At 35.3% G+C, this 16,382-nt stretch overlaps 3 protein-coding genes across 5 annotated transcripts in view; 2 read left to right on the forward strand and 1 right to left on the reverse strand.

Moving 5' to 3' along the window:
- LOC142341466 (bromodomain-containing protein 1-like) overlaps positions 1-16,382 on the reverse strand; it is a 284,999-nt gene that overhangs the window by 247,921 nt on the left and 20,696 nt on the right. For both annotated transcript variants that reach the window (XM_075392424.1, XM_075392423.1), the window contains exons 5-6: positions 1,244-1,802; positions 513-730 (exon numbers count right to left, since the gene is read on the reverse strand). In XM_075392424.1, coding sequence (XP_075248539.1) covers positions 513-730; positions 1,244-1,802 — 777 coding nt within the window. The remainder of the gene's footprint in view (positions 1-512; positions 731-1,243; positions 1,803-16,382) is intronic.
- The window catches only part of LOC142341467 (tetratricopeptide repeat protein 7B-like), a 571,721-nt gene that overhangs the window by 63,278 nt on the left and 492,061 nt on the right, over positions 1-16,382 (forward strand). The window lies entirely within an intron of this gene.
- Positions 1-16,382, forward strand: part of LOC142341468 (TAR DNA-binding protein 43-like) — a 333,593-nt gene that overhangs the window by 63,276 nt on the left and 253,935 nt on the right. The window lies entirely within an intron of this gene.

Here is a 16,382-nt window from a genome sequence, read left to right on the forward strand (position 1 = left end):
ACTAAACGTCGGAAGAATTGCTCTTGAACGACTAGTGGGAGCTCTAATCAATTGCAGCCTGCTTCAGTCGGGGGGGGGGGGGGGGGGGTAGCCTAAATGGGACTAAGAAGTTCTATAGTGGGCTTCAAATAACCATATTAGAGGTTAACATATACCACTATTAAGATTTAAAGTAAAAAAATGACACCAGTTTCGGCGCACTTTTTATTTGACTTTTAGTATTAAATTGCCGCCAATTGAGTTCAGCTGCTTGAAATTGTGATTGAGAGAGAATTTTAGATCACGCGAAATGCAAAAAGTCAAGGGCGTAAAAGTCACTCGAAAAGTCAAAACCGTCAAGCGAAAATTTTGCATAAAAAAAGACACACACGTTTACAATAATTGCTATGAACTGCGTTCAAGAGCAATTAAAAACAGCGTATCAGAACTTTACGAATCACTCGCCATTCTGTTTTCAGCCATTTCAACACAAAAATTTATTTGCTTATACAGATAATGTTAACACAACTCACATTATCATTCTCGCATTTCTCCAGAGCAGCCTTTGCACTGTGTTGCTGTTTCTGCAGGTGAGTCATGTGCAGTCTCTTAATCAGAGGCAGACCATTCAGCGCCTGTCGCCTCAGCAGCCAGTAGCTAGTCAGCCGAGTTAGAAATTGCACTTTGTGGGGGAAACTCACTCGCCCCACAATCTGCTCATACTTGTCTGCCGAGATCTCCGGAAGCGGCACTGCAACGTACAAGGAAATTTTACATCACAAGAAACTGAATTTTTTTGAGCATGCGAAAATTAACTGAGATCAACAAATCATAATTTTATCTCGAAATAAGAACAAGGTATAAAGCAGTTTATAGTCTCTGATAACGTCTTTTTCAGAAAGTTACATCTGAAGTCCTGTTCGGACTTTGTCTGTTCCCGATGACACAAGTTTGGGATCTTTCCCATTTGTGCCACCAGTATGCACTCCCCAGTTACAGAACTTTGCCATTACATATTAGATCATTATGTAAGAATATGGCACGTGAGTTGGGGGGGGGGGGTACAAATAATATGCACCAACTAAGCTTGGGGGGGCACAAACGAAAAAAGATCCCAAGTTTGCCAAGCAAAAAGATCTTAAGTTTGCCAAGGAAACCAAAATAGCCAACCAAACTTTACTAAACACTGGCATTTTATATCAAGGCTGTGCAAGAGTCAACAATTAACAGTTGAAAATAGTAGGGTGAATCATGATCATCCCACCTTGAACTTGAGATGAAGCCTGGGACTTGTTCTGCGCGAAGATCTGCTTCAGCTTTTTCGAGTTCTTTGAATCTTCAGGAGCTGCAGAATTGATCAACGGCTTCCTGTCGCTATCTGCAGGGGTATGCAAATCACAATAAGCCACCTTCTTGACATTAAACAATGTCGGACTGTGATCTGAACTGTTAATTGGCTCCAGTTTTATATGCAGACCCGCCGACTGACCACAGGCAATGTGAAATGCTGTGAAACAGTTGTTCTTACTACATTGCACGCAAGCTCCCGCGTTTCGCTTCTTGCATATGTAGCAGCATAATTTAAACCTAGCTGCCGGAATGCTTTCGAGGTTTTCAATGGGTTCCAGGAAAACCGCATTTGCAAATTGCACTTCTGGGATCCAAATTGCACATGAGACGTGGCACCACTTGTTTTTGGACGTCTGCTTGAAAGCCCCAGTCTTCATAGGGCACAGTTGGCACGTAACTGGTTGTGCTGGTGATAGGAGACACTTGCGACACACCCATTGGCCTTCGGGGATGTAGGGTACACCGTAGCATTCCTGTTAAATTCCCAAATGTTAAATGGAAACTCTTCGATAGGCAATCAAAAGAGGGTACCACAACTTAGCAAACCAAACAACCATAGAAAAAAGCCGGTTCTGTTTATTTTTTAATCAATTTTTGTTCATTTCAATTCAATAACTACATAATTACAGCATCGTCAGCTAAATGCAGGACAATTCAATTTTTGCTAGATAGTTTTCAACTGATAAAAATCTTCCTCGCGGAATCAACTTGAAACAATAACTGTACACCAATAAAACCTGAATCAGTTTTCAAAATGTAGAAAATAGCTGCTAAGATTGCACTACCAAATTAAATAGCACAGCCGACAGATCGCCGGAAAATAGCCGCTCACTGACAGCCTTTGGGATCGAAACTGTTAAAAATAAAGAGAAATTGACGACAGTCTAATATTTGTTAAAAAGTGTTCTAACTTCTTCTGAGGCTTCATTAGATTAGATAAATATGGTGAATTCTCATTTAAATTGAAAAACAAAATGCTTAATACAAACGCCTGTTAGCAGTATACTCTAAGGAACTTTCATAACTTAAGGCACGAAAAAAAAAGTTGACGACAGCCGAGTTTTCTTTCAAGTTTCAAAAAGTGTTCTAATTTTGTCCGCAGTTTTAACAGATTCAATAAGCATAATGGCAGGACAATAAGCTTAATACTAATACCGATTAGCAGTATACTCTCAGGAACTTTGATAACTTAAATTTACTAAGTCTTTAAACAATATTTCTTAGTGAAAGTCGGTAGTACCAAACAATATTCTGAGAAAAGTCGATAGTACAAAAATTCGCATTAAAAAGACAAGCAGGACTAATATAATGGCTGCAATCTTCGAGAGCAATTAAACAATAAAATCAATATTGCCACACTTTTGATTTGGATTTAGTAATTAACATGCACAAATGCGTTCAAACGCTTAGAAATTAGATCAGGCAAAAATCAAGAAGTCCAGCGTGAAAAAGTCACTCTAACAGTCAAAGGGTCAGAGGAATAACGATCCAGCAAAAAACCGCATTAAAAACACCAACAGGACTCAAATAAGAGATGCTAACAAATTCAGAGTAGCTAAGCATAATCTGGAGGGGCGGAGTGAAAAACTTCGGCGATGTAAACATTTAGAGATCAGTAGAGCTCTATGAGAACTGCTCGGGAACTTAATGCCCTCAGCACGTTATCTATTATTCGATTTTGAGGATTAGAGTCAAATGGTGAGACGAAAAAACTACCTGACAATAAATTGCAGTAAAAAGATCAACACATATAAAAAAATTGCTATAATTGCTTTGATAGACTAAATTACTTTGTTTGAGATAAATTATTTAAATATAGCCGGCAGGTTCCCGGAAAACAGCCGCCGTCGACGCGCTTGATGCACATCAGGATTGAAACAGACAAGAAAAGGAGATAACCTGAACAAATTTTTACTTTTTTTTTCAAAGTCAAAAAGTATTCTAATTTGGCGTGCGATTTCAATTCGATTCGAAACTATACTTAATTCAACTTCTAAACTGAAAGCTAATAGTCTTCATACCAATGTCAGCTAGCGAACACTCTAATGAACTTTCATTACCTAATTCTCAATGACTTGATGCCCGGGCTTGATCGGTTTATCCCGTCTCTTTTGATTTTGATTTGATGACTTTGACAGTATTCACGTTGCAAAATTAAATGCGTGAAAGAAATTAAAATCTAATCAGTTGAATCTGAGTGAAGTCAGAAGTCAAACGTGAAAATCGTGACTTATGTAAAAAAAAAGTGATCAAAAGGTAAAGCAAATTCAAAAACATAGCAGGACAAGCCCTGACGTAAAATTCAAAGATTTTTCATTGACTAAACATAACCTAGACCTAGAAATGACTATGACTGAATTGGGAAAACCGTTTCCAAAAAAATCAGATAAAATTTAGAAAACTGAAAATCAATAAAGTGCCGCAAATGGAAAAACACCTAGCGAGAAAGCAATTTTTTGTTCAAATACCATTTTCGCACTCTACTTGAATATTCGATTAATAAAAATTCACGTCACAAAAAAACATCGTCACAAAAAAACACGTCACGCTTTTTCGCTCCACTTCTTGTATCGGCGTGCCCAAAATCACTACTCCAATTTCAACTCCAAAATCATGAAAATGTGTGAACAGATCGTAAGAACATAGCCGTCAGATTGCCGGAAAATAGCCACGACAGACGCTTGTGGCCTACCATAAATTGAAACAACTAAAGAAATAAGAGAGACATTGACCACCAGTCCATTAATAGACCACAAGACATCTTTCAAAAACTTAAAGTTCATTAAGCGAGTTCAGAAGTCATTTTTCCGTGAGGTAAGTCACGCAATTGACCTAAAAGCAGATCAAATGAAGTCAAGCACACAAATTTTAAAAAGCATTTTATTGCAAAGCAGTAGAAATCACTGAAATCGAAAAAGTGAATTCCAAGAAGTCAGGTCCCAAGAATCATCGATGGAAACGACGAAATAAAAAACAGAAGAGGACAAGTCCTGAAATACAATCCAAAGAATTGAACGAAAAAGTGGGAATTAATGTACCTGACAAGCAGATCAATTGAACAATCCCAGCCAAAAAGGGATCTCAAAGAAACTAAACAAAAAATCATTGCTCAAAATCTTGAAGCCTTTACCATGCAGGCCAAATATGATACAATTCAATATACTCATCAACTCACGCACAAAACTTGGAAGAGATTTATTATCCACTAAAGGTAGATGACCTCGAGATATAGGACAGAAGCTTCAAAAAATTGATAAGTGCAGAATTTAAAGAAAATTTCTAAATTTTGCGAGAAAAAGGTTCAACGCCATTTTTTGGTCTGAGGAGTTCTGCCGTGGAGCCCATCTGCACGACCTAAAAATTTTTCGTCGGCCAGTTAAGATAGTTAAAATCAGAAAATGACAAAAATTAATTCAAAAAAATTAAAAAAACAATTGCAAGTTCTAACAAAATCTTAATAAAATTCGCAATATTAACATCCTCCGAACCATTTCATCATCTTCAGAGACTGCGCAGCATCTCTATATCAACACCTAAAAAGTTTCACTGCCTCATAAAGAACCATAAACTTGAGCATGATAAAAAATTTCAGAAATGTTTATTTAAATTTAAATTTTATCAAAAAATTGCTAAAACACGTGTTATTAAAAAATGATAACTAATCTATTACCTCTAGCAAAGATGACAAGTTTTATTTAAAAAAAACTGCTTAAATTCGTGATGTTAAAAAATAAAAACTATTTCATTGCCTCCATAAGCTATGCAGTAACCTATTATCGAACCCTAGAGGAGCTTCCTTGACTCTTAAGGTTGGAGAAAACTAAAAAAAATGACAAAATTTTCAAAAACTTGAGAAAAATTGGTAAAAAGTGATATTAAAATGTTGAAAACCATTCCAAGTCCAATAAAAAAATTTTCAGTAACCTTTATTATCAAACCCTACAGGAGTTTTCCTGGCTCCTCCGGGGCCTGGAAAAACTTAGATGAGGACAAAAAATGTTAAAAATTTGAAAACTGCAAGTTTTATGAAAAAATTGCTAAAATTTGTGATGTTAAAATGTTGAAAACTATTCGGTTAACACTAAAAACTATGCAGCAACCTATTATCAAACACTGCATGAGGCTCCCTGAAACGCGCTTCAGGATTTAAACAGGATTTAAACAGGATGCACATCAGGATTTAAACAGAAAAAGTAAACTGAAAGCTAATAAGCTTAACACCGACATCAGCTAGCAAACACTCTAATGAACCTTGATAAACTAATTCTCAATGGCTAAATGACCGAGCTGTATCAGTTTATCCCATGTTTTCATTTTGATCTTTTGACTTTGACCGTATTCACTATATTGCGTATTTCAATGAACGAAAGAATTTAAAATCGATTCAGTTGAAACAGTGAGTGAAGTAAGTCGGGAAATCAAACGTGAAAATCTTGACTTATAAAAAACGAAAAACGTGATAATAAAGGTAAAGTGAATTTCAAAAAAAAGGAGAGCGCCTGAATAATAGCCGTTTGAGAGTATGACGGCGGCTATTGAAAAAATTAGTATAAATTTGTGTGTTTATGTTACGAGTGCCAAAAGAGATAGCTCTTAAAATGGTCAAAGAAAGTAATTATTTCTTGCTTAATAAACTTCAACAAAACTTGATTTTAGACTGGTCCGACAAAATATGTCGAAAAAAGACGAAACATAGTTGGATGATTGCCAGAAAATAGCCGCAATCGCCGTAGATCTGCAGTCTCAAAAAACAATAAAACAGACAGACCAAAAAATTCGTCTTTTCATTGAAGGCTGATATGTTATATTCTGATTAAAATCTGGATAAATTTTTGATGCCTCTAGTAGCTCCTCTCAAAAAACCTTCATTTAGAGTGACACCCGCCCATTTGACCTTATCTCTCATCATTTTCTCAAAGTGAAGAAGCCAATTTTGAGAGTGAGGTAAAATCTCGCTCCAATAAGAGCGATATGACGTCACGCACGCACATAAGTTGAAATTGCATGAAAGAATGAACAAAAAGCAGATTTGAAGTGGTTGTGACGTCATATGGTCGTAACAAAAATCGCAACGACGAAATAAAAAAAAACCAAGAGAAGGCCAATAATAGCCCCATCTCTCGCTGTGCGGCTACCAAAAAACATTTTGGGCTCAAAAACTATAAATGACCTTTTATCTAACAGATCGTAAGAAAATAGCCGTCAGATTGCCGGAAAATAGCCGCTCACTGACAGCCTTTGGGATCGAAACTGTTAAAAATAAAGAGAAATTGACGACAGTCTAATATTTGTTAAAAAGTGTTCTAACTTCTTCTGAGGCTTCATTAGATTAGATAAATATGGTGAATTCTCATTTAAATTGAAAAACAAAATGCTTAATACAAACGCCTGTTAGCAGTATACTCTAAGGAACTTTCATAACTTAAGGCACGAAAAAAAAAGTTGACGACAGCCGAGTTTTCTTTCAAGTTTCAAAAAGTGTTCTAATTTTGTCCGCAGTTTTAACAGATTCAATAAGCATAATGGCAGGACAATAAGCTTAATACTAATACCGATTAGCAGTATACTCTCAGGAACTTTGATAACTTAAATTTACTAAGTCTTTAAACAATATTTCTTAGTGAAAGTCGGTAGTACCAAACAATATTCTGAGAAAAGTCGATAGTACAAAAATTCGCATTAAAAAGACAAGCAGGACTAATATAATGGCTGCAATCTTCGAGAGCAATTAAACAAAATCAATATTGCCACACTTTTGATTTGGATTTAGTAATTAACATGCACAAATGCGTTCAAACGCTTAGAAATTAGATCAGGCAAAAATCAAGAAGTCCAGCGTGAAAAAGTCACTCTAACAGTCAAAGGGTCAGGGGAATAACGATCCAGCAAAAAACCGCATTAAAAACACCAACAGGACTCAAATAAGAGATGCTAACAAATTCAGAGTAGCTAAGCATAATCTGGAGGGGCGGAGTGAAAAACTTCGGCGATGTAAACATTTAGAGATCAGTAGAGCTCTATGAGAACTGCTCGGGAACTTAATGCCCTCAGGACGTTATCTATTATTCGATTTTGAGGATTAGAGTCAAATGGTGAGACGAAAAAACTACCTGACAATAAATTGCAGTAAAAAGATCAACACATATAAAAAAATTGCTATAATTGCTTTGATAGACTAAATTACTTTGTTTGAGATAAATTATTTAAATATAGCCGGCAGGTTCCCGGAAAACAACCGCCGTCGACGCGCTTGATGCACATCAGGATTGAAACAGGCAAGAAAAGGAGATAACCTGAACAAATTTTTACTTTTTTTTTTCAAGGTCAAAAAGTATTCTAATTTGGCGTGCGATTTCAATTCGATTCGAAACTATACTTAATTCAACTTCTAAACTGAAAGCTAATAGGCTTCATACCAATGTCAGCTAGCGAACACTCTAATGAACTTTGATTACCTAATTCTCAATGACTTGATGCCCGGGCTTGATCGGTTTATCCCGTCTCTTTTGATTTTGATTTGATGACTTTGACAGTATTCACGTTGCAAAATTAAATGCGTGAAAGAAATTAAAATCTAATCAGTTGAATCTGAGTGAAGTCAGAAGTCAAACGTGAAAATCGTGACTTATGTAAAAAAAAAGTGATCAAAAGGTAAAGCAAATTCAAAAACATAGCAGGACAAGCCCTGACGTAAAATTCAAAGATTTTTCATTGACTAAACATAACCTAGACCTAGAAATGACTATGACTGAATTGGGAAAACCGTTTCCAAAAAAATCAGATAAAATTTAGAAAACTGAAAATCAATAAAGTGCCGCAAATGGAAAAACACCTAGCGAGAAAGCAATTTTTTGTTCAAATACCATTTTCGCACTCTACTTGAATATTCGATTAATAAAAATTCACGTCACAAAAAAACATCGTCACAAAAAAACACGTCACGCTTTTTCGCTCCACTTCTTGTATCGGCGTGCCCAAAATCACTACTCCAATTTTGAAAATCGCTACTCCAAAATCACTACTCAAAACCTTCATTTAGAGTGACACCCGCCCATTTGACCTTATCTCTCATCATTTTCTCAAAGTGAAGAAGCCAATTTTGAGAGTGAGGTAAAATCTCGCTCCAATAAGAGCAATATGACGTCACGCACGCACATAAGTTGAAATTGCATGAAAGAATGAACAAAAAGCAGATTTGAAGTGGTTGTGACGTCATATGGTCGTAACAAAAATCGCAACGACGAAATAAAAAAAACCAAGAGAAGGCCAATAATAGCCCCATCTCTCGCTGTGCGGCTACTAAAAACGCAAAAAAATTGCAACATTTTGGGCTCAAAAACTATAAATGACCTTTTATCTAACAGATCGTAAGAAAATAGCCGTCAGATTGCCGGAAAATAGCCACGACAGACGCTTGTGGCCTACCATAAATTGAAACAACTAAAGAAATAAGATAGACATTGACCACCAGTCCATTAATAGACCACAAGACATCTTTCAAAAACTTAAAGTTCATTAAGCGAGTTCAGAAGTCATTTTTCCGTGAGGTAAGTCACGCAATTGACCTAAAAGCAGATCAAATGAAGTCAAGCACACAAATTTTAAAAAGCATTTTATTGCAAAGCAGTAGAAATCACTGAAATCGAAAAAGTGAATTCCAAGAAGTCAGGTCCCAAGAATCATCGATGGAAACGACGAAATAAAAAACAGAAGAGGACAAGTCCTGAAATACAATCCAGAGAATTGAACGAAAAAGTGGGAATTAATGTACCTGACAAGCAGATCAATTGAACAATCCCAGCCAAAAAGGGATCTCAAAAGTTGAGAAACTAAAATAATCTAAAAGAAACTAAACAAAAAATCATTGCTCAAAATCTTGAAGCCTTTACCCTGAAGGCCAAATATGATACAAACAATATACTCATCAACTCACGCACGAAACTTGAAAGAGATTTATTATCCACTAAAGGTAGATGACCTCGAGATATAGGACAGATGCTTCAAAAAAATTGATAAGTGCAGAATTTAAAGAAAATTTCTAAATTTTGCGAAAAAAAGGTTCAACGCCATTTTTTGGTCTGAGGAGTTCTGCCGTGGAGCCCATCTGCACGACCTAAAAATTTTTCGTCGGCCAGTTAAGATAGTTAAAATCAGAAAATGACAAAAATTTATTCAAAAAATTAAAAAACAATTGCAAGTTCTAACAAAATCTTAATAAAATTCGCAATATTAACATCCTCCGAACCATTTCATCATCTTCAGAGACTGCGCAGCATCTCTATATCAACACCTAAATAGTTTCACTGCCTCATAAAGAACCATAAACTTGAGCATGATAAAAAATTTCAGAAATGTTTTCTTAAATTTAAATTTTATCAAAAAATTGCTAAAACACGTGTTATTAAAAAATGATAACTAATCTATTACCTCTAGCAAAGATGACAAGTTTTATTTAAAAAAAACTGCTTAAATTCGTGATGTTAAAAAATAAAAACTATTTCATTGCCTCCATAAGCTATGCAGTAACCTATTATCAAACCCTAGAGGAGCTTCCTTGACTCTTAAGGTTGGAGAAAACTAAAAAAAATGACAAAATTTTCAAAAACTTGAGAAAAATTGGTAAAAAGTGATATTAAAATGTTGAAAACCATTCCAAGTCCAATAAAAAAATTTTCAGTAACCTTTTTTATCAAACCCTACAGGAGGTTTCCTGGCTCCTCCGGGGCCTGGAAAAACTTAGATGAGGACAAAAAATGTTAAAAATTTGAAAACTGCAAGTTTTATGAAAAAATTGCTAAAATTTGTGATGTTAAAATGTTGAAAACTATTCGGTTAACACTAAAAACTATGCAGCAACCTATTATCAAACACTGCATGAGGCTCCCTGAAACGCGCTTCAGGATTTAAACAGGATTTAAACAGGATGCACATCAGGATTTAAACAGAAAAAGTAAACTGAAAGCTAATAAGCTTAACACCGACATCAGCTAGCAAACACTCTAATGAACCTTGATAAACTAATTCTCAATGACTAAATGACCGAGCTGTATCAGTTTATCCCATGTTTTCATTTTGATCTTTTGACTTTGACCGTATTCACTATATTGCGTATTTCAATGAACGAAAGAATTTAAAATTGATTCAGTTGAAACAGTGAGTGAAGTAAGTCAGAAATCAAACGTGAAAATCTTGACTTATAAAAAACGAAAAACGTGATAATAAAGGTAAAGTGAATTTCAAAAAAAAGGAGAGCGCCCGAATAATAGCCGTTTGAGAGTATGACGGCGGCTATTGAATTAGTATAAATTTGTGTGTTTATGTTACGAGTGCCAAAAGAGATAGCTCTTAAAATGGTCAAAGAAAGTAATTATTTCTTGCTTAATCAACTTCAACAAAACTTGATTTTAGACTGGTCCGACAAAATATGTCAAAAAAAGACGAAACATAGTTGGATGATTGCCAGAAAATAGCCGCAATCGCCGTAGATCTGCAGTCTCAAAAAACAATAAAACAGACAGACCAAAAAATTCGTCTTTTCATTGAAGGCTGATATGTTATATTCTGATTAAAATCTGGATAAATTTTTGATGCCTCTAGTAGCTGCTCTCAAAAAACCTTCATTTAGAGTGACACCCGCCCATTTGACCTTATCTCTCATCATTTTCTCAAAGTGAAGAAGCCAATTTTGAGAGTGAGGTAAAATCTCGCTCCAATAAGAGCAATATGACGTCACGCACGCACATAAGTTGAAATTGCATGAAAGAATGAACAAAAAGCAGATTTGAAGTGGTTGTGACGTCATTTGGTCGTAACAAAAATCGCAACGACGAAATAAAAAAAAACCAAGAGAAGGCCAATAATAGCCCCATCTCTCGCTGTGCGGCTACTAAAAACGCAAAAAAATTGCAACATTTTGGGCTCAAAAACTATAAATGACCTTTTATCTAACAGATCGTAAGAAAATAGCCGTCAGATTGCCGGAAAATAGCCACGACAGACGCTTGTGGCCTACCATAAATTGAAGCAACTAAAGAAATAAGATAGACATTGACCACCAGTCCATTAATAGACCACAAGACATCTTTCAAAAACTTAAAGTTCATTAAGCGAGTTCAGAAGTCATTTTTCCGTGAGGTAAGTCACGCAATTGACCTAAAAGCAGATCAAATGAAGTCAAGCACACAAATTTTAAAAAGCATTTTATTGCAAAGCAGTAGAAATCACTGAAATCGAAAAAGTGAATTCCAAGAAGTCAGGTCCCAAGAATCATCGATGGAAACGACGAAATAAAAAACAGAAGAGGACAAGTCCTGAAATACAATCCAGAGAATTGAACGAAAAAGTGGGAATTAATGTACCTGACAAGCAGATCAATTGAACAATCCCAGCCAAAAAGGGATCTCAAAAGTTGAGAAACTAAAATAATCTAAAAGAAACTAAACAAAAAATCATTGCTCAAAATCTTGAAGCCTTTACCCTGAAGGCCAAATATGATACAAACAATATACTCATCAACTCACGCACGAAACTTGAAAGAGATTTATTATCCACTAAAGGTAGATGACCTCGAGATATAGGACAGATGCTTCAAAAAAATTGATAAGTGCAGAATTTAAAGAAAATTTCTAAATTTTGCGAAAAAAAGGTTCAACGCCATTTTTTGGTCTGAGGAGTTCTGCCGTGGAGCCCATCTGCACGACCTAAAAATTTTTCGTCGGCCAGTTAAGATAGTTAAAATCAGAAAATGACAAAAATTTATTCAACAAAATTAAAAAACAATTGCAAGTTCTAACAAAATCTTAATAAAATTCGCAATATTAACATCCTCCGAACCATTTCATCATCTTCAGAGACTGCGCAGCATCTCTATATCAACACCTAAATAGTTTCACTGCCTCATAAAGAACCATAAACTTGAGCATGATAAAAAATTTCAGAAATGTTTTCTTAAATTTAAATTTTATCAAAAAATTGCTAAAACACGTGTTATTAAAAAATGATAACTAATCTATTACCTCTAGCAAAGATGACAAGTTTTATTTTAAAAAAACTGCTTAAATTCGTGATGTTAAAAAATAAAAACTATTTCATTGTCTCCATAAGCTATGCAGTAACCTATTATCAAACCCTAGAGGAGCTTCCTTGACTCTTAAGGTTGGAGAAGACTAAAAAAATGACAAAATTTTCAAAAACTTGAGAAAAATTGGTAAAAAGTGATATTAAAATGTTGAAAACCATTCCAAGTCCAATAAAAAAATTTTCAGTAACCTTTTCTATTAAACCCTACAGGAGGTTTCCTGGCTCCTCCGGGGCCTGGAAAAACTTAGATGAGGACAAAAAATGTTAAAAATTTGAAAACTGCAAGTTTTATGAAAAAATTGCAAAAATTTGTGATGTTAAAATGTTGAAAACCATTCGGTTAACACTAAAAGCTATGCAGCAACCTATTATCAAACACTGCATGAGGCTCCCTGAAACGCGCTTGATGCACATCAGGATTTAAACAGAAAAAGTAAACTGAAAGCTAATAAGCTTAACACCGCAATCAGCTAGCAAACACTCTAATGAACCTTGATAAACTAATTCTCAATGACTAAATGACCGAGCTGTATCAGTTTATCCCATGTTTTCATTTTGATCTTTTGACTTTGACCGTATTCACTATATTGCGTATTTCAATGAACGAAAGAATTTAAAATCGATTCAGTTGAAACAGTGAGTGAAGTAAGTCAGAAATCAAACGTGAAAATCTTGACTTATAAAAAACGAAAAACGTGATAATAAAGATAAAGTGAATTTCAAAAAAAGGAGAGCGCCTGAATAATAGCCGTTTGAGAGTATGACGGCGGCTATTGAAAAAATTAGTATAAATTTGTGTGTTTATGTTACGAGTGCCAAAAGAGATAGCTCTTAAAATGGTCAAAGAAAGTAATTATTTCTTGCTTAATCAACTTCAACAAAACTTGATTTTAGACTGGTCCGACAAAATATGTCGAAAAAAGACGAAACATAGTTGGATGATTGCCAGAAAATAGCCGCAATCGCCGTAGATCTGCAGTCTCAAAAAACAATAAAACAGACAGACCAAAAAATTCGTCTTTTCATTGAAGGCTGATATGTTATATTCTGATTAAAATCTGGATAAATTTTTGATGCCTCTAGTAGCTGCTCTCAAAAAACCTTCATTTAGAGTGACACCCGCCCATTTGACCTTATCTCTCATCATTTTCTCAAAGTGAAGAAGCCAATTTTGAGAGTGAGGTAAAATCTCGCTCCAATAAGAGCGATATGACGTCACGCACGCACATAAGTTGAAACTGCATGAAAGAATGAACAAAAAGCAGATTTGAAGTGGTTGTGACGTCATATGGTCGTAACAAAAATCGCAACCACGAAATAAAAAAAAACCAAGAGAAGGCCAATAATAGCCCCATCTCTCGCTGTGCGGCTACTAAAAACGCAAAAAAATTGCAACATTTTGGGCTCAAAAACTATAAATGACATTTTATCTTGAAATACGGCCTTCCCAGAAGCTTCAGTACCCTAAAAATAAATCTTGAAGAAAAGATCAAAAACCAGAAAGAGGAAAAATAAGAAAAAATCAACGAAAGAACATTTAGTAATTCATTTTTTTTAATGCTCTTTTGTTGGTTTGTGATTAATCTTTGCTTGTCAGTTTTGGTTTCTTAGCTTTGATCTCTGGGGCAACTTTTGAGATTTCATTATCTTGGAGCTGCCGTCTGAGATCGTTGCTGAGGGATTGACTCTGTGGTGCTATAAGTGAAGTCATTTTTGCTTAAATTTTTTTGTGAAACGCTCAACAATAGTGAATGTTTCCTTAGTAATCTGATATTTTGCTTAATCAACACAGGCAGTTTTTGAATTTTAGATATCTTAAAGCTGCTAAAGGCAATGAAGTTTACATTCTATTCGACTGAAGTGTAAATACTAAATTCTACTATTCTGCTTACTGTTCGTGTTTATTCTGCATACAATTTTTTTGTTTTGTTCTTTGATTTTGTAAATTTATGTAATCTGTCCTTAAATTTTAACTTCGGTAGTCGACTAGAATTCCTCTAATGATGTCAGAAGCTACAAATTCTGTGTGAAATGAAGTTCAAATGGATGGGAGCGCAATCAACGCGACAGTCCTGGAAGGCAAAATTGCGCAAAATTTCTCTGAAGCATTGCCCGAACTCAGATTTCATGGAGAAACACCAATTAGAAATGGTAAAGACCTTTATACTCCCGTTGCAAAAAGTGTTAAAAGGAGCTGTGCTGTTCTTAGTCCGGTGGAAGAGGCACATCCAGATGTGAATTTAGAGGAGACAGTAGAATCAAGCATTAAAAGATAAATTGATAACTTAGTTCCGTGTATACTTGAAACGATTAGGACCGAACTGCGCAATACTATCAGCGAGATTGTCGATGCCAAAATAAGTGATCTAAGAAATGAACTCGATGGCAAAGTCAACTTGGAAGCTACCAAATCTAAACTAAAAACTCTGTCTGAATCTGAGCTCTTGGAAACTTATAACAGTAGAGATAATATCAAAGTGCTTGGGTTATCTCCATGTTCTACTGATGGTAAAAAAATTACCAACAGACATCGAAGTTAGTTGTTGATGTTGCAGCGGACATCGGTATGAAATTGAAGGAGGAGGACATCTCAATTGCGCACCGTCTGCCGTCACATTCCGAAAGAAAACCTATTATAGCTAAATTTGTGCGCAGGGTAACAAAACTTGACTTCATGAAAAAGAAAAGAAACTTGGCGCAATCGGAAACTTACAAAAACGTCCAAGTATTTGAAGACTTGAGTAAAGCGAGAGTTAATTTTATCAACTTGATGAAGGCAGATGATAGAATTAATTCAGTATGGTCAAGGGAGGGCACTTTATTTTATGAGTGGAAATACGACAATTTAGCCTACAAAATTCATGGTTTGTACGAAGGTGGAATTGATCTCAATTACAGCATAGAAAGTGTACTAAATTGTTTCAATTCCTTTATTCCACCACCACGCGCAGATATCAATAATCAAAATTTTCGTCAGCCAAATTTATCACATGACAAACAGCAAACCCAACATGTTTCAGCGATGCCCTCAAATTGTCCAAATTTCAGATTTCGGGACCAAAGTTCCGGACAAAGATCTTTTTTTCGTCCCCAATACTGAAGCTTCTATACATAAAAGCAACACAAAAACTGACTATCCTCAAGGTAAATGTTAGATCTCTTAGAAAAAATTTGTTAAACCTAGAAGCTTTTATTTATAGTCTGGATGAACAACCTGATGTAATTTGTTTAACTGAAACCTGGCGTTCTGAAACAGATGAAATTTCCAACTATCTTGTTACTGGATACAATGGTTTTGTAGCCATGAATAGGGATTCTAAAGGGGGTGGAGTCATGTTGCAATGTAACAAATTTTGCAATATTACAACGGAAAGCAAGATCGACTTTCAGGAAGCTCTTTGTGTAGATATTTGCAAAAATAATCAAACGTTTAAAACTATACACCACGCTCGAACAAAATAAGATTTGTCAATATGATGGATAAGTTGTTAGAAAACCTAAGTTCGAGCAACAGGTCAGTCATTATTTGTGGCGATATGAATTTGGATACTATGAAAAATAATTTGCTGAGCAGAAATTACTTGAACAGCATTACAGCAAATGGTTTCTGTATTTCCTCTCCCGAACCAACACGTTCAACTAATGAGTACAGTTCTTGCTAAGACCATTTCATTTATCAAAATTTGGGTAAGCATGTTTCTGTAGAAGTCCTAGAACATCAAAATTTTACTGATCATAATCCCGATATTCTGACATGGCGAACAAGTGAAGATATAAATAAAAATGATTTAATGTTCCGAGATACCAGCTTTGTAAAAAATCAGGATGCTGTGAGCCGTTATAAAATGGCATTGGAAGCACATCTCAACAAAAACAGTGACATTATTTACAAAAGTGTCAATACTTGCAACGCTTTTTCCACATTTAACCAACTGTTTCTTAAAGTGACAGAAGACTTTGCTCCTTTAAAAAGT

Source organism: Convolutriloba macropyga, chromosome 6 (genome assembly GCF_964194025.1).
Source record: "Convolutriloba macropyga chromosome 6, txConMacr16.3, whole genome shotgun sequence".
Classification (NCBI taxonomy): domain Eukaryota; kingdom Metazoa; phylum Xenacoelomorpha; order Acoela; family Convolutidae; genus Convolutriloba; species Convolutriloba macropyga.